The sequence below is a fragment of the Physcomitrium patens genome, chromosome 15 (assembly GCF_059467195.1).
Source record: "Physcomitrium patens ecotype Gransden chromosome 15, ASM5946719v1, whole genome shotgun sequence".
Classification (NCBI taxonomy): Eukaryota; Viridiplantae; Streptophyta; class Bryopsida; order Funariales; family Funariaceae; genus Physcomitrium; species Physcomitrium patens.
In genome coordinates, this window is record NC_143424.1 from 13,789,779 (window position 1) to 13,813,168 (window position 23,390).

General features: G+C 43.5%; 5 protein-coding genes and 1 long non-coding RNA gene across 11 annotated transcripts; 5 read left to right on the forward strand and 1 right to left on the reverse strand.

The window, feature by feature from the left end:
* The first annotated feature begins 999 nt into the window (after positions 1-999).
* Positions 1,000-1,400, forward strand: LOC149987757 (uncharacterized). Its single transcript, XR_016506756.1, has 2 exons — positions 1,000-1,134; positions 1,259-1,400. It is a non-coding gene; the product is annotated as an uncharacterized LOC149987757 (long non-coding RNA).
* Positions 1,269-5,886, forward strand: LOC112292455 (putative xyloglucan glycosyltransferase 9). Of its 2 annotated transcripts, none has more exons than XM_090256522.1 (6): positions 1,269-1,532; positions 1,648-3,316; positions 3,469-3,777; positions 3,943-4,233; positions 4,401-4,514; positions 4,655-5,886. In XM_090256522.1, exons 2-6 carry the CDS (start codon positions 2,612-2,614, stop codon positions 5,318-5,320), a joined length of 2,085 nt encoding a protein of 694 aa, XP_090112648.1. In that variant the 5' UTR covers positions 1,269-1,532; positions 1,648-2,611; the 3' UTR covers positions 5,321-5,886. The 2 variants fall into 2 exon arrangements, with proteins under 2 accessions (XP_090112648.1, XP_024396723.1); XM_024540955.3 differs by lacking the exon at positions 1,269-1,532 and having other exon boundaries at positions 1,679-2,163; positions 2,347-3,316.
* A 1,594-nt stretch (positions 5,887-7,480) lies between these two features.
* LOC112292458 (uncharacterized) lies at positions 7,481-11,508 on the forward strand. Of its 2 annotated transcripts, XM_024540960.3 has the most exons (4): positions 7,837-8,685; positions 9,298-9,352; positions 9,782-9,909; positions 10,126-11,508. In XM_024540960.3, exons 1-4 carry the CDS (start codon positions 8,594-8,596, stop codon positions 10,988-10,990), a joined length of 1,140 nt encoding a protein of 379 aa, XP_024396728.1. In that variant the 5' UTR covers positions 7,837-8,593; the 3' UTR covers positions 10,991-11,508. The 2 variants fall into 2 exon arrangements, with proteins under 2 accessions (XP_090112649.1, XP_024396728.1); XM_090256523.1 differs by lacking the exon at positions 9,298-9,352 and having other exon boundaries at positions 7,481-8,685.
* Positions 11,509-13,936: 2,428 nt separating this feature from the next.
* Positions 13,937-17,883, forward strand: LOC112292465 (sucrose transport protein SUT2). 4 transcript variants are annotated; one of them, XM_024540982.3, is made up of 2 exons: positions 13,937-14,122; positions 15,638-17,883. In XM_024540982.3, exon 2 carries the CDS (start codon positions 15,688-15,690, stop codon positions 17,260-17,262), a length of 1,575 nt encoding a protein of 524 aa, XP_024396750.1. In that variant the 5' UTR covers positions 13,937-14,122; positions 15,638-15,687; the 3' UTR covers positions 17,263-17,883. The 4 variants fall into 4 exon arrangements, with proteins under 4 accessions (XP_024396750.1, XP_024396752.1, XP_024396751.1 ...); XM_024540984.3 differs by lacking the exon at positions 13,937-14,122 and adding an exon at positions 14,165-15,221; XM_024540983.3 differs by lacking the exon at positions 13,937-14,122 and adding an exon at positions 14,173-14,316.
* Positions 17,799-20,073, reverse strand: LOC141046290 (uncharacterized). Its single transcript, XM_073539262.2, has 2 exons — positions 19,520-20,073; positions 17,799-18,599 (listed from the first exon to the last, which is right to left on the reverse strand). Exons 1-2 carry the CDS (start codon positions 19,758-19,760, stop codon positions 18,535-18,537), a joined length of 306 nt encoding a protein of 101 aa, XP_073395363.1. The 5' UTR covers positions 19,761-20,073; the 3' UTR covers positions 17,799-18,534.
* A 1,548-nt stretch (positions 20,074-21,621) lies between these two features.
* Positions 21,622-23,289, forward strand: LOC112292476 (uncharacterized). The gene is made up of 2 exons (XM_024541005.3): positions 21,622-22,113; positions 22,545-23,289. The coding sequence occupies exons 1-2, from the start codon at positions 21,743-21,745 to the stop codon at positions 22,777-22,779; spliced, it is 606 nt and encodes a 201-aa protein (XP_024396773.1). The 5' UTR covers positions 21,622-21,742; the 3' UTR covers positions 22,780-23,289.
* Positions 23,290-23,390: the final 101 nt, after the last annotated feature.

The window sequence follows — 23,390 nt, forward strand, 5'->3', positions numbered from 1 at the left end:
ACCAGACCTTGATCTGTCTTCGATTGCAAGCAAGCCCGTGATTTGTGCCTCGCTTAAGATAACAAGTTCGTGGTAATCTTTCGCCTCAAACACGGGGATTCATGCCCCCCGAACTGCATTGTGTCAGGCTGTCAGGAGCGTAAATCTGGCCTCCATTGGTGCACACAAGCCTCGTGCCGTAGTAATCTTAAAAAAAATTCACCCTGCGTCGTGTGCGCCATGGCAACGCTGAAGAAAAGCCTCATCGGCGGTGGATCTCACAGTACGATGATCGCGAACTGATTGGGGTGTGTGGAGTTTCTCACTTCCTCGAAGCCCTTCTGAAGGAAGATCCTCCGTTTTCCAGAAACAAAACGACCCGTTCACATCAAGAGTCCGCAGGGCTTAGCTGGAGCTTACGAGATTTCGCCCCGCAATGCTTTTATATGTCTTCGTTATACGAAGAAGTCAACTAGAATGGGTTCTGCCCGTACAAATGTCTTTCTGTAAGCTGCAGTACGTAGGCATGCAGAGTTTGTCAAGTTTGCACAAGATCGAGAGTGGAAATGCTTGTAATTTTGTCAATGATCCAGGTTGTAACACAGCTCGAGCTAGCACTTGATGTTTGCAATCAGGGACCGATCTTCCTGGACGACAGCAAATAAACAAACAAATAAATAAATCAATAACACGCAAAAAAATAAAATAAAAATAGTAGGGAGTTGAGATGTTTCCTTCAAGGGTTATTGCTGGGAGTCCGAAATTCTACGAAATCTTTGATGTCATAGCCATTTGGCAGAGATTAATTTGCTCCGAAACTTTGAATCGATGTACGACGAAAAAAATGCAGTCATGTGTCACTGTATGTATGGAGGTGGAGGGAAGAAAATTACAAAGATGCATGGCAAGTGATTTCCCCAAGCTAAATAATGGACTCCTCGCAAGGAACGTTAAAACAGAAATTCCGCATCGCTGCTGGCGTCAGTTTTTTTTTGAAAAGAAGAAAAGTAGTTTACATCAATGAGAAACCGCCACCATGGATAGTTGCCACATAGACTGTTGCGGGGCCAGAGCATTGCAGATCGTCGCACATGATGGCAGATGCGGGAAATTTGCTTTCTAACGGACACAGCATCAGAGTTCCTAACTCGCCGAGTAAGAATGGCCACGCCGAGCACTCGAACAATTCGGGAGGTCCTAGGATCGGAAATTGTAATTAAATTTGAGAAATCGAGGGGAAATTGGAGGTAGAGTTAATGCTGCTTTGCTTCTGTTGCAGATGTGCTGATGGATGTGCTTACGGGGGAAAAAAGGCCATGTGGGGGTGACGAACATTTGGGAGCTTCAGAAGTTCAATGCAGGTGTGGTGGGTCCGCAGAGTAAGAGATAATCAATTGTTGCAAGCAGCCACTGCTGCAAATTTTGCAGCGGGAGGGTGATGAATCAAGTCGAGGTGGGGCTCTTAGTTCGACAGGGAGAGTGATGGAGAGTGGAGGAGCAGGACGTGGCGTGAAACATTTGGTTGAACAGGGCACTCATTAAAATTTGTCGAGGTGAGCAAACAAAGGGAAATAGGTCAAAGATTTTTGTGGATTTCGGAGATTTCATCGGGGGGTTGGAGAGATGGTGGGAATCTTCTGACAAAGGGGGGGGGGGTAGTGGGTCCAGGGATGATGCGGAGGTGAGCAGTTTTTGGTAGTTTTGCCACTGTTTTCTGGAGAGTGTTTCGAGTATTGCGAATTTTGGGCGGGGTTTTCGCCATTTGGGGCTTTTTGATGTGAATGTCAGGCGGTGGCGATTATCAGCCACGACCGGAACGTTCAGGCTTTGGACGGCCCTCCCTGTATTCATACCGAGTTTTGCGTGGAGTCCCTGCACGGGATGACGCGCTAATGCTGGGGAGGGAGATCACACTTTCCCCTGGGGACTGAATGAGTGGTGTCGCAGGGTGTCTTGGAATGTGAGCGATTGGTTTAGGAGCCACTGCAGGGTTTCTGGTTGTGTATTATGTCTGAAGCATATGCCACGGCTTCCCTCTGCTTTCTCTTTCTGCGCTACCATCACCACAGCTCGAAAGCTGTAGGACAGATTCCAACATTGTTCACTTCGTTGTTCACAGATTTAGAATGCTGGTCGGTTGTTGAGGTTTTCCTTTAGGGACACATTGAGCAGTTCTTTTTCAAGGTACATTGCTTGGTATCTTATTGTAAGTTAATCTAAATGGGCTTGTAGATGAATGTCGACGAAGATTGAAGATGAGTTACACAATGCTCTTCGTTTCTTGGATGGTTAGATGAGGGACTTAAGTTTTTTAAGTCACAAGCCTTGAAGTCATTCGCACCATTGATTGAGTTTTTTGATGCGCAGTTTTCAGTGGTGTACGTGCCTAATCTTCATGCATGGAAGGCACCGAGAGATTGCAACCGTTTCTGTTACATAGAAGAGTGCTGTTTACGTAGGTGGCTTTAAAGGGGGCGACAGAAGTACCTCAAACTTGCTACCATTTGTGACTCCTGATGGATTACATTTCCCGTTAACTATCATCAGTCCGCAGCATTGGCTATAGTAGGCCTTAGCTTTAGCCGACCGTCAACAAGTTGACAACTGCAATCTACACCTTCATCCTCACAGGATGCCGTCGAAGCTTGAATTTTCCGAATTATTTGGTAAGGAGTCAAATCGGGGACCACCAGTGGTGGTGAAGATGGAGAATCCCAACTTCGATATGCTGGAGTTTGATAGTCCCACGACTGCGATGCGTGGTGGACAGGCAGCCAAAGGCAAGGGCAAAAATGCGAAGCAGTTAACCTGGGTGCTGCTTCTCAAAGCCAACAAGGCTGTTGGATGCTTGACGTGGTTAGCATCTGGTATTATGATATTGTTGGACGCCATCAAGGATCGACTCATTCTCCGCAAAAATGTCATCAACGCTTCGAAGGGAAAGTTATCCCGGGTTATCATCGGATTTCTGATCTTTGCGTTGATTATGTTGTGCGTTGAAGTGGGAGCTCACACCCTAGGCTGGCAATTCTCCGTGCCACAATGGCCAACCACTCTTAATGTTTCAAGTCTTCCGCATGCGTTATTCATGGGATGGTTGTTTATTCGTGCTTCGTACATTGCGCCTGCGCTCCAGAAGGTGACAGACTTCTGCATCTGGTTGTTCCTTCTTCAGTCCCTGGATCGAATCATCTTGTGCATGGGCGCTGTGTATATCAAGTGGAAGAAAATCAAGCCTACGCCTGTGAGTCCCTCCCTGGAGTCTGATGACATCGAGCAACCGGATAAAGGCCACCCCATGTGCTTGGTGCAAATACCCATGTGCAACGAGCGGGAGGTTTGTCACCAATCCTTCTTTTTCCCTACTCTGAAGGAATCAAATTTGTCTGTTTACCATCTCCTGCTTCGCTGGAGTGTATGTGGTAGACCGCAGAGTTCTAACATGTACCTAGTCCGTAGTGTGGACTGACATACTGTACTCGTTTGCAGTGTTACGAGCAATCGATTTCAGCAGTTTGCCAGCTTGACTGGCCGAAGAACCGGATCTTGATCCAGGTGCTGGATGACTCATCTGATGAGGAGGTGGCGGGGCTGATCGAAACAGAAGTGAAGAAATGGCAGCAAAAAGGAATCAACATAATCTACAGGCATCGGACTGACCGTACCGGTTACAAGGCTGGAAACATGAAGGCGGGTATGGAATGTGACTACGTCAAGGATTACGAGTTTGTGGCCATCTTCGATGCCGACTTTCAACCAAAATCTGACTTTCTCAAGCTTACAATCCCCCATTTCAAGGTAACTCTATGAGCATAATGGTTCAGCCCAGGGCTTTCTGAGCTGGGAGTCCGAGCAATTTGTTAATGTAACGTCCGCCTTGGATCTAGAATTCATTTGTCCCTTAAAAATTAGTCTAGGTGAATCAACAGTCACTCACAGTGACTTGAATTGAGTTGGTTGCAGGACAATCCGGAGTTAGGCCTTGTGCAGGCCCGATGGGCCTTTGTGAATAAGGATGAGAATCTGCTGACACGGCTTCAGAATATCAACTTGTCCTTTCACTTCGAAGTTGAGCAGCAAGTGAATGGAGTGTTTCTCAATTTTTTTGGCTTCAATGGCACCGCGGGCGTGTGGCGAATCAAAGCACTGGAAGATTCTGGTGGTTGGTTGGACAGGACCACTGTGGAGGATATGGACATCGCTGTTAGGGCTCATCTCAAAGGCTGGAAATTCATCTTTCTGAACGATGTTCGGGTAAGTGTTTCTCGCTCCATGGCATTTATAAAGTTGGTTTGCGCTGAATATTTATTGGTAATAATGAAGGATTACGTGCCTTTCGATAATAAAATGCCGCTGTATAATGTTAGTTTTTTTGAGCGTTTTTTAATCTTTCGAACTTGGCTCCGGGTTTTCTCCTCCAGTCCCTGTGTGAGCTTCCTGAGTCGTATGAAGCGTACCGCAAGCAGCAACATCGGTGGCATTCTGGACCTATGCAACTTTTCCGTCTAGCTCTGCCAGACATTATCAACGCTCAGGTTGGTTTCCGGCTCTATCGACAAGGGTGTCCACTTTTAGTATCATTGCAGTTTCGTAATTTCCATTCAATGTAATGATTTGGTCTTAGGATTGGCGGTGATGGTTATGCGTCCTGACTTGATTTCTTTGTTATGTGTAGATTTCATGGTCGAAGAAATTTAACATGATCTTTCTCTTCTTTCTCTTGAGAAAGCTCATCCTACCATTTTACTCCTTTACATTATTCTGCATCATCCTACCTATGACCATGTTCGTCCCGGAAGCAACCCTACCAGCTTGGGTTGTGTGCTACATTCCTGCCCTCATGTCACTCCTGAACGTCATCCCGTCACCGAAGTCCTTTCCTTTCCTCGTACCTTTTCTGCTATTCGAGAACACCATGTCCGTCACTAAGTTCAACGCCATGATATCGGGTCTCTTCCAACTGCGTAGTTCACACGAGTGGGTTGTCACCAAGAAGTCAGGGTCAAAAGGGTTAGCGGACATCGCTCCATCGTCAACAGAGGCAGAGCTTTTAGACGAGGTCAAGGAAGTGAAGACCGCACCTGTTGTTTTGGGACGAGGTTTTTCGGAGTCTGGTATAGATACGTTGAAACAACAAGCTGAATCAAGCGCTCCAGCGCCAGTGCCGAAGAAGAAAGGAAGCCGTTTGTATCGCAAGGAGCTTACTTTGTCTTTCCTACTCTTGACTGCTGCGGGCAGGAGTTTGCTCTCAGCGCAAGGAATCCACTTTTACTTCCTTCTCTTTCAAGGTATCTCGTTTCTTGTGGTTGGTCTAGATCTTATAGGAGAGCCAACCGGTTGATCTCAGGTATTACACGAAAGTAGTTCATTTTTTCAAGTCTATCGAACTTGCTCTCTGTGAGAAGAATAGGGCTCCACCATGTCCAGCGACCCTCAACAAGCAAGCTGATTAGAAATCTCATGCAGCTTCCTTACACCGAAGCCTTCATTGCAGAAGGATGCAATGCTGATAAAGGCTTACTGCCGTTTACAGTGATTGGGATGGTTTGTCTTCAAGCCAATCATCTGTACCAGGAATTAGTAACAATTCAGCTCGAGAGCAGTACTGGACAATGAGAGGTTGACGAGCTTCTAATTTTCAATAGAAGCCACGCACCCCATTTTCTTTTTACTTCTAGCTGAAAAGAAAGGTCGAAGGACTTCGATTGTGAAGAGTAGTGCCTCCCAGTGCGGTTCTTGAACACGTCAGGTTTTTTAACCTGAAACCAATTAAATTCATCACGTAATTCTTTTAGTCTTAGCTCCACGTTCAGATGCCCCTGAAGCGTGCACTGAAGCTTGTGCTATAAGCTTCTTTTTGTGCGAACCAATCATTAATTCTCAGTGTAAATTCCTAAGCATTGGTGACGTAGCTCTGTAAAACTTAGTCCCAAGTTCTGTCTGGTAAACATTTTTGCTATGTAGGGCATCGTCAAATGTTTGTTTGGTTCCAACGTCAGCTGTAATCACTCCTTTGAACAGTATCTAGCGATATCATCCGTTCAATCTCTGTGATCGATTGAGTGGAGTCTTTCCGATTTGTTTTACCCCGACTCTTCTATTGAATTCTCTTCTTGTGTGTGCCATCTTTGAAATTATGGAACGTGCGACATGGCTTTGGCCACTGTTATCTGTGTAGAACTAATTGACCTAGTTTACTATAGAACGTAGGCATGGATTTTGTCCATGTGCAGTCAAACGTGCATGTCGCGATCAGGCTCATCGCATAGGAAGCAACAGCTCTTTGAACCGTATCAAGATGAAAGTGGCTTGGTTCTCAGTGAGCTCATAACGATTTGACAGAATATTGAAACTTTTTGACCTTCATTCCAGAACGTCAATGAAGGTCGTGTGCAACGAAGCCCACGTTTGTCTGCATTCTCTCATCGATAAGTGCAAGCAGCGAACATCTTATTTTTTGACGCAAGAAAGAGTGAGAATGATCTGCGCTTAAAGAGTACAATTTAATTCCCATAGCGCCACTTTTAAGTGCTATTGTCAGTCATTAAGGATAAAAAACCAAAAAGCCTTCACTTAGGTTCGCAGAGGAGTGTTGTGATCTTAAGACTTTCCTTCGCTGTATTGTCACACGCGTTTTCACCATGGCTCTGCAGAGAAGCAACTAAATGACGCCGACCATGGTAGCATTAATTCTCTTTCTGCCAAAACTTAGGAAAAATGTCACCGATCGCCTTGTTCTCGATCCATTGATAAAGCCTTCTGCTTCAACTGTTCAACTTCCTTTCAGCAATGTCATGGAAATTAGTGATTCCTTTCAACTGCATGTTCCTGCACATAAATCACCGTCAAGAGGTTGTCGTTCCTGGGAGCGGGCAACCATAGCGAAGAGGAATTATCGGAAACCCGACACCCAAATGCCAGCAAATACAGTGGGCGAGAGTAGCAATCTACTCACTACGTCTCTTCAATCCCACCATCTTCCAAGGTTTGCCAGACGGAGGCACATTTGAACCGATTTGAATTTAGTGGGAGGAAAAAGCAGCTCTATCCAGTGACGATTCGAAGCGGGCACTCGGAGGCCGCAAATAGGCAGAAACGCGAAAATCGGGACGAGTACGCCCCGGAAGCTCAGATGATGCTATGTGGTATCAGAATACTAGAACATGCAAGAAAGCGAACTGGACTTGATGCTGGAGGCATTGAATGCGGAGGGCGTCATGAAGACCGCTGGTGAAATGGATTGGAGGTGGGTGACAGAGTGCCTGGCGGTGATTGCGGCATGAATGAGAAGGCTCATCACTCGGAGGAGCCCACAACAGCCACACAAACGGAGTTCCCGATCAACACATCTCCCTCCAGACCCTCCTATTCCTCCATCGTCGTCCGATGAAGCTCCGGCGATCGTAAGAAACACTGGTAAAAAAACACGGTGGTGGTGTGCATGTGCGCACCCACATGTAAGAACCGGAACCACAAGCATGACAGAGAGATGGTCAAACCTTTTGTGCGGTGAACTAGGTCTTGCAATCCCGTTTGTTCCCCCTGTAGCCTCGCAACCCAGTGAAGTAAAAAATCGTGAGCCAATGTCACCCACGTCTTCTTTACGACGTTTCTCTCCCCCTCTGCGTGTCTTTTTGTCACGCAGACCTACTCCCAGACTCGACCAGCGGATGAATATCGTTCACTGGCGGGGTGTCCTTTTTGCGGGTGGGGGATTGCTTCGAGGATGGTGCTGGGTGTAGCAAATTGTTACAGTGGAACTGAGTCAGAAGAGGACAAGGTAAACAGTGCGAGATGCGGCAGGGATGGCAGGACGAAGGGGATGATTGGGGTTCTTACGGAGTCAGTTTGCTATTGGTAGGGTTGGAATGATTTCTGGAGGTGCGATTCGTGTGTGAGACTTATGCTGGTCGTGGAGATTTGGGTGGATCTGGGCAAATGTTTGGGCTTCGAAGACCGTTGGAGGTCGTGCAGGTGCCATCGTTGGTGGCAGTAGGGTTTGGTTGAGTTCGAGGGGTATGAGTGAATGTTGCAGGAGGTGGATTCGGTGGAGGTGCTGAGATGGGTCGGTTGTGACATTCCCACTTGTGTGTTTTGTTTGTTGGGGTTGCTTGGTTTTCCCCTGGATCTGGCACAGGGGAGGCAGCGTTTGGAGTGGAACATGTCGGGTCGGTGAATTGGGGCGTGAAGTTTCATCATCTTCGAGGAGCTTTGATTATGGAGAAATGTTTTGTTTAGGTGTTGAGGAGTGAGGCATAGTGTTGCGTCTCGTTGGGGTGCATGTGGCGGAGTTGCATAAGCAAAGCAATGTGCAAATGCGGCAGGTTTTGAGGATCTGTGCGTGCTTCGGTGTGGGAGTAAGCGCGAATTTGAAACTTCGCTTCTTGATTTTCCCATCAAGGGAGGATCCATCACAGGTTGATGAATAGCCGGTGTGTTCGTACTCTCTTTCGCGGGCAAGCTGCATGCTACAAGTGTTTCCCCTTTAAACGAATATTGTGTTACCCGAGCAGAGTTATTTTTACTCGGATCAGTTGACGCCTCAGAAGCAGCAAAATTTTGGGTGGAATGCCCTCTCCTACTAACATGGCCGATCGATCACAGTCCAGTAGCGATGCGAACACATCAGGCAGTGCGGTCTACATTGAACATACCGTCTCCAAGCTCGATACTCTGGCCGGTGTTGCCATCAAATACGGCGTTGAGGTATGCCTGATCAGTAGTGTGTTTTTCGTTGTACGTGCGTAGTTGTAGCTTGCGTTCTCTGCTGATTTTTCTGTATGATTCCATCTATCAGCAGCTATCCCTCTCTGCTGATTTTTCTGTGTGGAGATTTAAGTGTCTCAAAGACGTGGTTTGGGTGTCGAAATACGCTTCCAACGATTTTCTGCATTTTCGATGTGGTGCACTGGATTTGTTTTTGCATTTTGTTGCCCTACGTCGGTTACGTAGACTTAGAATCCTCCCTATTTCACACCTCCCACCTGTGTTTGAAGGGATGCTCCTCATGTTCCGCTGCTCGAAACGATTGGGTTGCAGATTTATTAATGTTCTGATTTTGCTTCAATTGGTTTCGAGTTACAATGTTTTTGTTTGCATTTTCCTGCCGGAAGGAGTTTTCGTTCTTGTTCAGTTTTTGGGATCTAAGATAGTGTGGTTTTTTAAGAAATTAAGATCTCACGAATGGAAACTTCATGACTGGAATTTTGTTTTGTGGAGGGACATTGTTGAAACTTTTGCTTTTTGCTGTTCATTTTCAGTCAGGATTTCCTATGCTTTCAGTTAATATCTTTTTTCTATTGTTTCTTGGTCTTAAAGATGCTATATGAATATCGCTCGGCTGGTGGTCTGCCGATTGCCCAGCTTATGTATGGTAAAGTCTATTCATCTGCTTCCCAGTGACCATTTCGTTTGATCGTACATCAATTGTCTGTTGTTTTCATATGTCCCCCAATATTATTGAGTTGTGCCTACTTGTGAATTAAAACGGTTCTTCAAGCACTGCCCACTCTTTTGTATTTATTTTAAGAAAAGAGATTTGTATTCATAACAGCTTGTGGGATAAGAAAGAGATGTGTTGTTCTTGAGTTGGGTATTCTGAATGTTTGAAGACGTGTATATATGGACCTTAGCTTAGCCATATGAAACATTGTAATTGCCTTGATTACTACCGAGATTTGCTTCGTCTTTACCATGCACTGCGGTAGAAGTTGAAAGTGGAAGTTTTATGGTTTCTTTTTGGAATCTGATTTGACATTTCTCTTTTGTAACATAGACCTCCGCTCCGAGTTTTATTTTCCAGGTGGCAGACGTTAAGCGTTTGAATGGATTAACAACTGACTTGCAAATGTTTGCGCTCAAAACACTACGAATTCCAACTCCAGGCAGGCATCCTCCTACAACTGCCTCAGCGGACTCCAGCAATTCCAGGTAACTTTAAGTTGACTATGTGGACATGTGACTTAGATAATTTATTTTAATTTTTAATTTTGTTTCTTTATTTTGGGCATTAATCTGGTATGCTTGCGGTGGATGAATGTTAACGGACTTTGCATTTCTTAGTAAAGTTCACTGCTAATGATGAAGGTATCTTTGAGAGGTAAATTAGCATCTGTTGACATCGATGAGCTTCGCTGAATTATGCAGATGGGAGACGCTGACATCGCGCCCTGGCTTGCACCGTGTTAGGAGCCAAAACTCAAATCTCAACCAGGGAGGTAAGAACGCAGACCGATCGTCAGCGATGGAGTTGTTGAGAGGTTACTATGGTCTGCCTCCATCCAGAACTGAAGGAGAAGGTTCAGAACTCGCTACCTTCTGCTCTGACAATGAAATCACAGAAGACAATGAACCATTTTCACCGATGTTCCGCCCATCAGATACTGCTGGATCTCGAAGATTCTCAACTGGAAATTTCAAGACTAGCCGCTTTGATCAGTCTTTGAAAACAAGGAACAATCCGACAGGCTCAGGTTGGCTGGATAACAGCTTGGAGCCTTCTTTAGCATCCTCTGAACTCCTTTTAAAGCCCAGTAGAGATCCATTAGGAGTAGGAGACAAATTTGGAGAGATTCAGGTAGTTACTGCTACTGACCCACAAGTAATCCCTGTAAGACCCGTTAGACGACGGACAAGAGGCGATTCCTGCAGCGACGAGACCCTTGATGGTGACCGGGTAAATTTTCCTGAGAAAGTTACTGGTCCAAAACCAAAAGACTCTGGCTTTACTTACAGCCGTCCCGTGAACTCTCTCCCCTCAAACGGTTGGCACAGTGTTGGAGAAGGACCTTTGGTGGCAGGCGGTGTGAAGACCATTGGAGCCGCTCTCTTTGGTGGAAAGGGAGCTGTGGAAGGCCTTATATCCAAGGTACTTCAATCGTCCAGCACAGCTACGATGCCAGAAGGTGGGAAATCTTCAACTGGAGCATTGCCTCCATCCGCAGGAGGTGCTCCCAGTGTACTAGAAAGTATTACACAGGCGTACCGACGTGCTAAAGCTGCCTTGGATTAGGTCGTGAAAATCTGCGGAATCTGCTGTTAAGATGCCATCTTTTCCAAGCATTTTCAAAGATCCTCACATATTTCCTGGAACGTTTATGCTTTTGTGTGATATTGCTCCTATCTTTCGAGCATAATTCAGGTCCCTTATCTCGATTTCGGTATGGAAAACGCCTTGTTAGTGCTACAGAACTAGTGCAATCCCCTGTTAGCAAATTTATGCACCATTGAGGCTTCGCAGGTTCTTTTGCCCATATAGAGTCCCAATTTCAGAGAATAAGATCCTTTTAGCGGCTTCTTTTGGAGGTGTACTCAGGTAGTCTCTGCTCACACAAATGAAGGTCAGAGCCATGGTCTTGTTTTAGTATGTTGCCATGATTAGGTAGGGGAATCAAGTTCCTTAGAAAGCTGTTCGGCTATTCATTATTTGAGGCACTTCGGAATCTTGTATATTTCTGTAGAGCATGAATGATATTTTCATCTCTGCTGCAGCCCACCAGCGACTGTTAACAAATCAATGATTTTGGCGTTGATCTGGTCTGATAATCAGTTCCTACTACATCCACATCTGTGTTTGAGAATTGGGTTATGCTTTATAGCAAAGTCTTGTAGATAGCTGCTTGAAATGTTGATTTCTTTGCTAGTTTTTGATTGTGGAGTCACAACCTGCTTTAGTTCCACGAGTTGGTTCTCATCATTTTGAAATCTACATCTTTTTCTATTCACTATAGAGTGCCAAGTTTTTCATCTCGTTTACAGGAATTAACCCCACAAAATTTCCATTATAGTCACACAAGAGTCTTGGAGATTCTGCCTTATCATTGTAAGATGTGTAATTTTAAACTTTCAACTGAAACTACTCCATATGCTTATCAGTTTTTCAAGCGTTAACCTCCTAAAGAATGTGTGATGTGTCTTTGTTGGGAAACAACAGATACACCTCATTTTTATCTTGTAGAAGTTGCCAAATGAATGAATGTGAAATTATGCTTTGGAAAAGGGAACTCGATTGTGTGGTAAGAAATTTGCCCTATACTGTAAACATAAACACACTAGTAAAACTAATGTGGGTAGTTTATTTTTTTTGGATCACTTTTTGGGTGTTGTTTAAAATCAATCAAATTTTATGTTTTAGCAATAAAATTATATAGAAAACATAAGTAACAATTTCTTTCCTAAAAGACTATTATTTCATTCAGAATAACAATTGACAAGTATGTTTAATACTATTATGAATTACTTTATTAAATTTAATTTCAAAAATTACAATTTTTTTTAAGCTGTTTTTGAGGTCAAGGATGTTGAGAAAATGATGTAAATTATACTTATTTGCATTACAAACAAGCAAATTTGATTTGCAAAATTCATCTTTTAAAAGAGTTTCAATAATCAAAATGTACATATTTTAGAATGTGGTTTTTCAAAATTGAACATCATTGTATATAATAGATAATTTATATTTCGCTTTTTATAATTACCTTTAGTTAAATAGTGGTTTTGTAGATAATTTAAATTTGAGATTGTATATAAATATTTTAAACATTGTATTTATTTTTCATACAAGAAGGGCTCCTATTCTGCTTCATTGTTGATGTTTAATTTTTAATTCTTTTTGTTGTATTAGTAATATTTCGTCATCCCTTGATATATACAAAATATGTGTTAGTAAGAAAGAATATTCAAACTTAATTCAAATAAATTAAGATGGCAAACTATTTAATTGAAGCTTGATAACAACATACAATAGTAACAATTTTATTTTGCTACAAAATCCCACAAGTATAACATGTGTGAAATTCTTTATTTCAAAAGACTTTAGACCTTTTGTTGAGAACACTTCACAAAAAAGAATTCAAGAATGACATTTAATTACAATATCCATTTTTTGACATCACTTCCAACACCCCTTTTGGAATTGATGTGACACACTTTAAGTACAACACACACAACCCTCTATCCTTTCTTATCCATATAATATATATATACATATATATATTACAAACTAGAATATATTCTACAACATGAGACATTCTTGCATTTCTTTTGTTAACCAAAGACATGTCATCACACAAACGTACAAAACAATCAAAAACTCAATGCTAAAAGTTGTGGAATTTTATATTGACTTTAATCAATATACTACCCAAGTTCCAACCATGTTGACTCTCACTCTCCTTCTTTCATACTAAAAATCACTAATCATAATAATAAGAAACATTCACAACCATTTTTCAATCTCCACATCTATTATATAATATAACCTGGGTATAAGAGAAAGAGACAAAAAAACCCTCTCATTGGCCAAAAATGAAAATGAGGGAACATGGACAAACACGCAATGCAATGCCAGACAACACAAGTTTCCACTAGTATATGTATATATATATATATATATATATACGTAGGTATTGAAAAGGGGGAACAACAGAAAGGGAACAAAGGGAGGATAGTACAAGGGAGGGGGGATATATGACTCAGAGTTCTTCATCATCCCAAGCACGGCACAGCAGAGACAGGTGCAGTGTCTCTCCCTTTGTCATACGAGTTGTAGTAATAGTGGGCCATTACACACACACAGCTCACAACAAAAAAAACAAAAAACAACAAGAATAACAAGGGAAAACCAGATAATAATCAAAGCATCTACCGAAGCCAGGGGGAGAAGTGTGCGAAACACTGTTCCTAACCTCGGGCACGCACAAATCACACCCCAAGGATGGATGGATGTATGGATGAAATTGTGGACGGATGAGAATGGGCATCTTCGGGAAGAAGAATATCCTTCGATGGCCTATCAGCAACGCCGCGATCGCTTCGGTCGACCGACACGTGCCGGTGATCGGAGGGGCGGCGGTAGAAAGAAAGATTCCGTACATCCATATATCATCTTTTACATCCAACGGTGATAGGCGGAGAGAGAGTGAGAGCGTGTGGGAGCGGTAGAAGGCTGCGGTGAAGAGACTGGGGGGTGGGGGAAGGCGATGGATGGGCTTCGGCGGATTTCTCTGTCACCAGATTGATTGATTCCTCTGCTGATGCTGCCGCTGTTGCGTTGTAACGTGGGAGTGGGATTGATTGCTGCAGCCTCTGTCGTTGCGGTGTCGGAGCCTGGTGCGTTTTTCGCGTGGAGATGATGAGCTGAGAGGTAAGCTTCGGCGCACTTGCGACTTAGAACCAAACCAGTTCCGCCTTTTTCGCTGGCTTTGGTTTGGGTTTATTTTTGGGTGTTTTTTCTTCGTGTTTTGTTGTTGTGGTGGCGTGTGGTAAGTCGCTTGAATTTCGTCTGAGTCGGGGTTTGGCCTTGGAAGCAGCATCTTCCGCTTTGTGAAGTCTGCGAAGGTGGGTTGTTTGGATGGTTGACAAGCTGGGATCTCTCTCCTGTGAGATTTCTTGTCATCCGTGTGGGAATTGGCTGCGTTTCATTGCCAGCCAATTTGAAGTTGAGGCACGCGATTGCAGCCTACAGCGGTGACGTTATTTTTTATTTTTTGTTTTTTTCTTCTCCGCGGAGGTGTTAGTTTCTTCTCGTTGCTCGCAGTGGTGTGTGGTGCTTGCGTGATGTGGCTTCTTTTGTTGCGACCTGTTTTATAATGCTCACTTCTGGTCTTTCGTTGTGTAATATTGATTGGGTGTAGTGACGTTTTAAGTGGATTGCCTCGTTTCATTCAGTTGCCTACTTTTGACTTGCAAACGGGACATGGTTTTCGGTTTCCCTCCCGTTTTTTTTCTTAGTTTTGTTTCCCCATCGCAGGTTATGTTGTGTGCTGTATTTCTTATTTGTAACGAAGGTTTTGTTAAATTTTCTGGGAGGTCGTTTTAGACTTGATTTCTCACGTCTACAGTAAACTATTTATTTTATCATCTTGGCGATAGGGTATTGATCGCTATTGATCTGATCCTATGGTCTCTATGACCACATCACGTGTGAAAATTTCAGCACTTTGTGCATGACTTCTCAACCACGCTATACAATGTTAAGTGAAGCAGTACGATTCCCTCACAAAACCACGAAAAACTTGCTAATTCGGATTTATGACATATCACCGAATGAACATGTAAACTCCCTGACCTCATACTACTGAGGTTTGAACCTTCTGAACTCATAATATGACATGGTCATAAAACAGAGTGCGATTGTCGTCTCTCTGCGGAGAAAGACTGGAGAAGAGGGCTTCTCAAAATTTAGGGTGCTGGGATAGGTTGTGCGTGACTTTTCGTCCTGACAGATCTTTCTTGCTATCAAGGTAAAGTTTTATTGTGTTGTGTCGCGCTTAATTTTCGTGACGCACTTCCTACTTTTGGTGATGTTGCCGCCTTCGAAAAGCTCTCTTGCTTGAATCTTGCTGCAGTGAATTGGTAATCTAAAAACCAGTACGAACTTGAAACTTTGTCACGTCTGTTAAAATCAAAGTTTCGTTCAGGCTGTATGTTAGTATATTATTAATAGTCGTATCTTGACAACGGGCAAGGTACGACGATATGTCTCGAAGCATCCTGGTGTTATCCCTTGGAATTAGCGAGGGATGGTAACGATTCTGATTGAGTCTGAATCGGATTTGTAAATTTAGTTCTTTAGTTTTGTGATGTCTCTTATTGTATTGTAAAATTATGTAGTGTTTTCGCCTGCTTATGTAACTTAAATAAGGGTGGTGCATTGCAGGTGAACTGAGCCTGTATAACAAGCTTGTGGGGTTATTTCGAGTTTGAAAGATGGATAAGGGAGAGTGGAAAAAGAAGAATCGAGTTCCAATTCGGGCATTGATTCAGGTCGCAAGTGTTGCAGCTGGGGTTCAATTTGGCTGGGCGTTGCAGCTTTCGTTACTTACCCCGTACGTACAAGAGCTTGGAATTCCACATGCATGGGCTAGTTTAATCTGGCTATGCGGGCCTATTTCGGGCATGATTGTACAACCCATCATTGGCCATTACAGTGATAGCTGTACAAGTTCATTCGGGAGAAGAAGGCCTTTCATCCTCGGAGGGGCTGCTCTTGTGGTCATCGCAGTTCTCATCATAGGGTTTTCTGCTGATCTGGGATACCTATGTGGTGACACTTTGCAATCCCGTCCCTTCGCAATTACGATCTTCGTGATAGGATTCTGGGTGCTTGACCTGGCCAACAACACACTTCAGGGACCTTGCAGGGCTTTGCTGGCTGATTTTACAGGGAAAGACCAGACCAGGAACCGAAGAGCGAATGCCTTCTTCTCTTTGTTCATGGCCCTGGGAAACATCCTGGGGTTTGCAACTGGGGCCTATGATGGATGGTGGAAGATCTTCCGTTTCACGTACACAGAAGCATGTGACATCGCCTGTGCAAACCTTAAGTCTGCGTTCCTGCTGGGGGTGATCATGCTAGCGACGACCACTTTCTTGAGTGTAACGGCAGCTTCCGAGATCCCATACGACCCTGTCAAGCCGAAACACTCGGTGGTGAAGGCTGCGACTCCCCTCTTGTCTGATAAGGCCAACCAGAGCTCGTCCAGTGTGGCAGGCGCCAACGAAGAAGACGATGATGATGACGATGAGGCGGAATCCGAAGCTCTATTCACGGAAATGTTGGGTGCTTTGAGGGATCTTCCACGACCAATGTGGTACATCCTTCTCGTCACCGCGCTTACCTGGATTGCTTGGTTCCCTTTCCTCCTCTTCGACACCGACTGGATGGGCCGTGAAGTATACGGCGGGGATCCTTCGGACCCCAACAAAAGCAAGTGGTACTCTGACGGTGTACATGCGGGATCTCTGGGTCTCTTGCTCAACTCCGTTGTCCTAGGTCTCTCCTCCCTGTGTATCGAGTTCGTCTGCAGGAAATTGGGGTCCAGCTATGTCTGGGGCATTGCAAATACGATTATGACAGTATGCTTCATTGGAACTGGTCTGGTGACTCATGCCGCCAAAAACGCAATGGCCAATGGGGAGGGGCCACCAAATTGGATCGTCTATTCTTCTCTCGCAATCTTCGCGGTTCTAGGAGCTCCACTTGCTGTGACATACTCTGTCCCGTATGCATTGACAGCAACCTACACAGAAAAAGTGGGAGGTGGTCAAGGGCTGTCTGTAGGCGTACTGAACCTCGCAGTTGTTACGCCCCAGGTTCTTGTATCGGTAGGGAGTGGACCTTGGGATGAGCTTTTCGGAGGCGGCAACATGCCTGCCTTTTTACTCGGTGCAGGAGCCGCTCTATTGGGCGCCATTGCTGCTGTTCTGCTTCTGCCGAGGCCCCCGCCTGACTTCAAGACAAGGAACCGGCTCCGACGAACTCATAGTTCTCCCATTCCTTAAACTTTGCCGCTGTTCAAGTAGCAACGAAGTTCTCTTGAAAACATTGAAGATTTTTCTTCCAGTGGTGTGACCTGTATTTCGGTTCATCGCGCTCATTCGGTGCAATTATCGAGTTTCTTGTGATGATCAGGCCCATTGGCAGGACGCGGCTGCAATATATCTATCGGTTTTCTTCCTCAGGACGACGAGAATACACAATGCTGATAGTTTTAATCACCTTGTTAGTACCAACCGATTGTGTGGAATCATCTCCTTCTGCTTGACTTGTATTTGTTTGATCTCAAGTGGCTTTCATCCTATCATACTCAGCCACCGTTGTCCTGCACCACAGACATGTCCTCAGAATGGTCATTCAAAGTTTGATTGTTCCGATTTCAGTGCTACATTGGTACCCTGCATGTCAGTCCTAGAAATGATCATTTAGTTACTTGAGGGAACATGCAGAATTATAAGTAGAACGCATAGCATTCTTAAATTTGTGAGGAAGGAATTCTACCTGTATTTGTCTTTGAACCGTCGAGTTTTTGGGTCACCAGTTAGCACTCGAAGGAAGGAAGGGTTCTAGGATTGAACAGTTTGGTTCTGCCGAAATCATATTGTGAATACGTGCCGAAATTGCTACCCGAATTTGTCGAGAATGGGTTTCAACTGTCTTGTTGTATACTTCACGCAAGCTGCTTATTGTTTCTCGAGAAACCTCTCTATTCAGGATCGTATGAAGATCATCATCCGTACAGCCTGTACCATATGCGGTATCCTGAACAATACGCTCTAAAGATTCTTGTGAAGCCTTGGCAGTGCAGGAACAGGCTTTTCATCTTTCAGTTGGGATTCATCGATGAGTTCATGACCAACTCAAAAGGATCTGAACCAGTGCGGCTTTAATCTTGACCAAAAAATCACGAAACAAAACGGAAGCTTTCAATCATTTGCTAATTGTGTTTTAACACTGGTTTTAAATAAAGATCTGCAATTGACATTAGAAAATAGAAGACCAATCTCACAAGAGCGGCGTGCTCTAGGCTTTCCAGTAACTCAGTGTGGCCGTCCATGGATTCCATTGATCTCACTGAGCTCTTCCTAGAGAACTTCCCCAATTGTGTACACATTTTAGATTTTGATATGCTTTAAATGTTCGACTGTGCCGATAGTTTAGAGCTTTTCTTGGAGGTACGTTTCGACTGATGCTTTGAACTAGCTTCTGAATCACTGAGGCCTTCCGTTTTTAAAGACACGCCCTCTACTTTCAAACGCAGTGTACCTAATACAGCATCAGTTGCTAATAGTGCCTTGCATCTCTTCCCTGCTCTTTCGGATCGTGTAGTGCCTTCGGACATCTGGATAAGACAACGCAGTGACAGAACTTGAGTGATTATCCCTAGTACTAAACCCAGAATTGCACCAACTCGTTAAGATTCATACTACCCAGTAACAGAAGATTATCTACTAATTCATTTGGTCATTGAAACACAGTATCATGCAGAAGAGACCTGTGAATGGTGAAATAATATCAAGTTTTCAAATTCATATAAGCTGAGACAGCATGCCTGGTCCTAATTATTAAGAAAAGCATAAACAATAACAATTAAACTTAGGAAGGCTGAAACTTAAAAACATGTCCCGATGCATTAGACGCATAAAATTTCTTGGAAGTTCTTTTCCTTTTCCTTTTCCTGTTTCCTCTAGCTGAGTCATATCCATTAACTAAAATCTGTGCGAAACATAGCCAAGGATCAGAAGAAAGGTGCAGCTTGAAGACAGTCTCATTCCCTAATATTCTGCGAATTTATGTGACTGATCTTGAATTTTCATGTAGTTGGTTTTTAACTTGGGAAGGAGTTAGGGAATACGACGACATTGTTTTATTAGTATACAACAATGGGCCTACATTCTGGGAATAATTTCTCAAATGTTTCCCGTGACTGTATGATGAGCAAAGACGAGGTTTGCTCTTGCCACTTTTAGGTGGCTCCTTTCCTCTGGAATTCACGAAAGGAGATTCATTAAGCGCAAGTGACTGCGGGGTTGCCTTCCTGTTATCAAGCTCAAGTTTAGCCTTCCTTTGGCTGCTTGACCCAGGCCATCCAAGTGAGAGTTCAACGAGTAAGTTCTAGATTACCAAGTTGTATCCACAGAAGTCGCCGATGAAGTTAAATCTAGGGGTTCAGTACGGACCAACCACTCGCGTCTTAATTTTCAAATGTCGCACTAATCAACAATCGATGACAATGTTATGAAATGAAAGACATCATGCAACCTGCTCCAGGGTTTATTCTGGTGATGTCATCCCCTGTAGCTTCTGATCTAGCTTTTGAAGATGCACGGCGGCTGTTAGGCTCCTTAGCTTCAACCACATCCCCAGGATTGGTGTCGATATCGTTCGACTCAATTTTAACACGGGAATGCTCTTGCCTTAAATTGCCTCTTTGCGTTTTGCTGTACGTTACAGTAGTCCGGGTCTCCAAAGACGATGTTAAAGCAGGCGTCGCTTTCACCATCTCTGCGAGTTCACATGACGAGTCAAAAGCCGGCGATTGCTGCAGCTTACTCGCTCGCAACACACTCTTTCACTTCAAAAAACTTGAAACCTAGCTGCGCTCGTCTCACAACCTCCAGCGTGCCGGCTAACTTCTCTTCGTGGACCTCAATTGAAACAGGCGCACGCAATTGCCGCAAATTTCAGACTCAAAACGCACGTAAGGCACAATATCAGTTACAAAAGGACGACATTTCGGACGTGGTCGGAGGGGTGGAGATTGCGCGACGACGACGACGCCGATTGCACGGGGAAACGGCGCAACTGGTGCTTCTAACCGTTTCCTCCTTCCAACGGTTTCGTTCGACTCCATAGTGGCCACCGGGGCTTCCGGTCCTTCCGGCTTTCCTTGAACACAGTTCGGAAGCCGATCCGGGTTCGAAAGTTCTTACCCTCGACTAGCTTTCACACTGTGGGGCATTTTGGATTCGGTCTGTAGAATCATCCATGGATGGATGATTTTTGCAAGATAGAAAAAATTGAAATTATTTTATTGAATATTGAGCAATATTTTACTGAATATTTTAATAAAAAATAATTATTCTTATTAGTTTTTCTTATATTATTTAATTTAAATTTAATTTCTATATGATTTTAAATAATTTAAAATTAAGTAATAATAATATTTGTTTTGATTGGAATTTAAAAATTAGAAAAAGAAAAAAAAATATATATATATAGAAACATGTTGTGTGCATGACAAGTTGCGGTGGCGATAGGAAAAACTATGGTGGTATTAGCAATATCCTATCTTATTCCCCTTTATCTCAACCTCTTTTGTAATTTATGTATTGTTTACCATTTGTTCAAATGAGTTGTTTCTTAGCTTTCTAAAATAATCAACCTTACACTCTACTTTAGCAAGAGTTTACAAACAATAAGCACTATTCTTAGTTTTCTTTTGACCTTTTAACAAGAGAGCATCTGTAACAAGAAAAAAAACGAACATCTATTATATTTGATTCTTATTCATATCAAAATCAAATTTAGGGGCACAATTAAATTAAAAATATTATATTTACTTTTACTTTTACTTTAAATTTATAAAAAATAAAAATATCAACCTTTTTTTGTTTTGATGCCAGAATTAAATCATTTTTCAAATCTTTAAAAAACCATTCTAACTTCATGGTTCTTGCAAATTTTCTTTGAATAAAATGTGAAAAGATATAAAAGTTAAATAATGGTGCAAAAAATATTAAGCACAATTTATATGTAATGTGTATTTTTTAAAATAATAATAAAATAAATAAAAATAATTAAGAGTGTCAATTCAACTTCAAAGAGGCATTCTACGAGAAAAAAATAAAACATTAAGACTTTATAATGTACACCATAAGCTCATATGGTCATTCAAATTGGAAACTGCATTTGTAATTTTCAACTCATATATAACAAAAATTCCAACACTTACAGAGGAAAAAGTTATGTATTACTTCAACTTGAAAAAAGTAACTAATGATATCATTGGCATTTTACAAATTTTCATGTTGAAATCAAAATTCACAGGACCAACATTAAGGCCAAAGTAGCACAATAATTAGTTTTCCAAAAATCAAAATAATCTGATGGCGCGATTACAGGGGGTCTCTCCCAAGCAGCAGTAATGGTCATAGGCGGCCAGGTGACAGTGTGGGGGCCACTATCCATGACCGTGTCGAAGTTACGGAAGGCGGTGGACGGAACCGACTGACGTCGACAGTTCTGGACGGAACTCGTGTCCTTCGCGTTCGTCTTCCTCGACGTCGTTCGCTTCACTTCTTCCATCAAAGTTGCATTTGGGCCTCGGAGCTAGTTTTAGGGTTGCGGAGCATTTCATTCCACACAGAGTTTGTAGGGTCGAGTCGTCTGTGGTTGCGTTACTAGAGCTTTCTTTGCTTGAGAAATTTCACGCTATTCGGGGTGTAGAGGCCTTTTTCTTTTCTGTCTCCAAGGTGTTTGAAGATGTCGCTGCTTCCCAGAGCAGCGCAGGCTGTGTCGCGGAATGTGACGACAAGGATGCTGCACTCGAGCGCCCCCGCTTTGATGACCTCAACCACGCTGAACGCGCCTACGTCGAGCACGACATCGAAGGGCGGGCCTGGGGCTGAATTCGTGTTGTCGAAGGTAGATGCGCTCATGAATTGGGCGCGGACGGGGTCTATCTGGCCGATGACATTCGGTCTGGCGTGCTGTGCTGTAGAGATGATGCACACGGGTGCTGCGCGCTACGACTTGGATAGGTTTGGGATCATTTTCCGTCCCAGTCCCAGGCAGTCGGATTGCATGATTGTGGCCGGAACTCTGACGAACAAGATGGCTCCCGCTTTGCGCAAGTAAGTTTACGCCTCCCATTTAGGGTGTGTAGTTTAGAGATTTCGAATCGGTCAGGGCACGGTGGATCTTATTGGTAATTCTCTTTTTTGTCATATGTTCGTTCATTCAATTTGTTTTTTTGGAAGCATCTGTGGAGTCTAGAATCCGCATCGGAATGTCAGATATGTGCATTTTGATGTGTATCGTGTCTTTAAAACTTCTTGGTTTAGAGTGTGTTTACCCCAGGGTAGGAGCCTTCTACTCTAGTTTTGGGGCTTCAGCTTTCAGTGGCCTCTGGTTGCCATGATATAAGTAATCAGGATTGACCCGAGCTCCTCCATAATATGTTAGACTAATTTGAGTGTTGTTGTTTCAAAAGATAATATCGGGTCAGCATGACGAAACAGAAAACGTATAGCTGACGAGAATTGGGGTGGTTGGTGGTGTTCAGGGTGTACGATCAGATGCCAGAGCCAAGGTGGGTAGTGTCTATGGGTAGCTGTGCGAATGGAGGAGGCTACTACCACTACTCGTACTCAGTGGTACGTGGGTGTGATCGCATTGTACCTGTGGATATTTATGTGCCTGGATGCCCTCCAACCGCGGAAGCTCTGCTATACGGATTGCTTCAGTTGCAGAAGAAGATCAACAGGCGCAAGGACGTGACGTTGTGGTGGAACAAGTAAGCGTGGTTTCGGAGAAACACCAGTGCAAAGTGATTCTTGATATGCCTTTGTTGGCTTTGAATGAGCAAAAAAAAAAAGGTAAGACTGCATTCTGAGGCGCAATGGTCAAATGTAGACAGGTTGAGGAGTTTCTTTTAGCAGCTCTGTGCTCTTTAGAATATAGTTTTTTGGCTTGCTTGTTATCTGGAGCGGATGTCATGATAGAAAAGCACACGATTGGAGACAAGCCGATCCAACTTGTTTCTGAAATAAGAACGCATTTGTTAATATGCGAAGCAGTGTTTGAGTGGTAGTGTTTCAGCGGAAGTACCTCCAAGAATCTGTTGGTTTGAATGTAATATGGTTAGCTGCTGTATATGTTTGTCGAAATGCATGGGTATGGATATAATTATTCGGTGTAGTAGTTCAGCGTAGGGAATTTGCATTCTTTGTACGGTTTTATTGGCAAATTTCACGGACTAGGAGAAGTTGGGTTGTTAAGGTTAATAAAGCGAGACTTCTATTTCCTTATCTGTACGTTCTCATGCACATTCTCCTCATTACTGCTGAATCTCTAGTTCCCCGCTTCAACAGGTACTGGACAAGTTCTGTTCCTGTCGTGTTGTATGAAC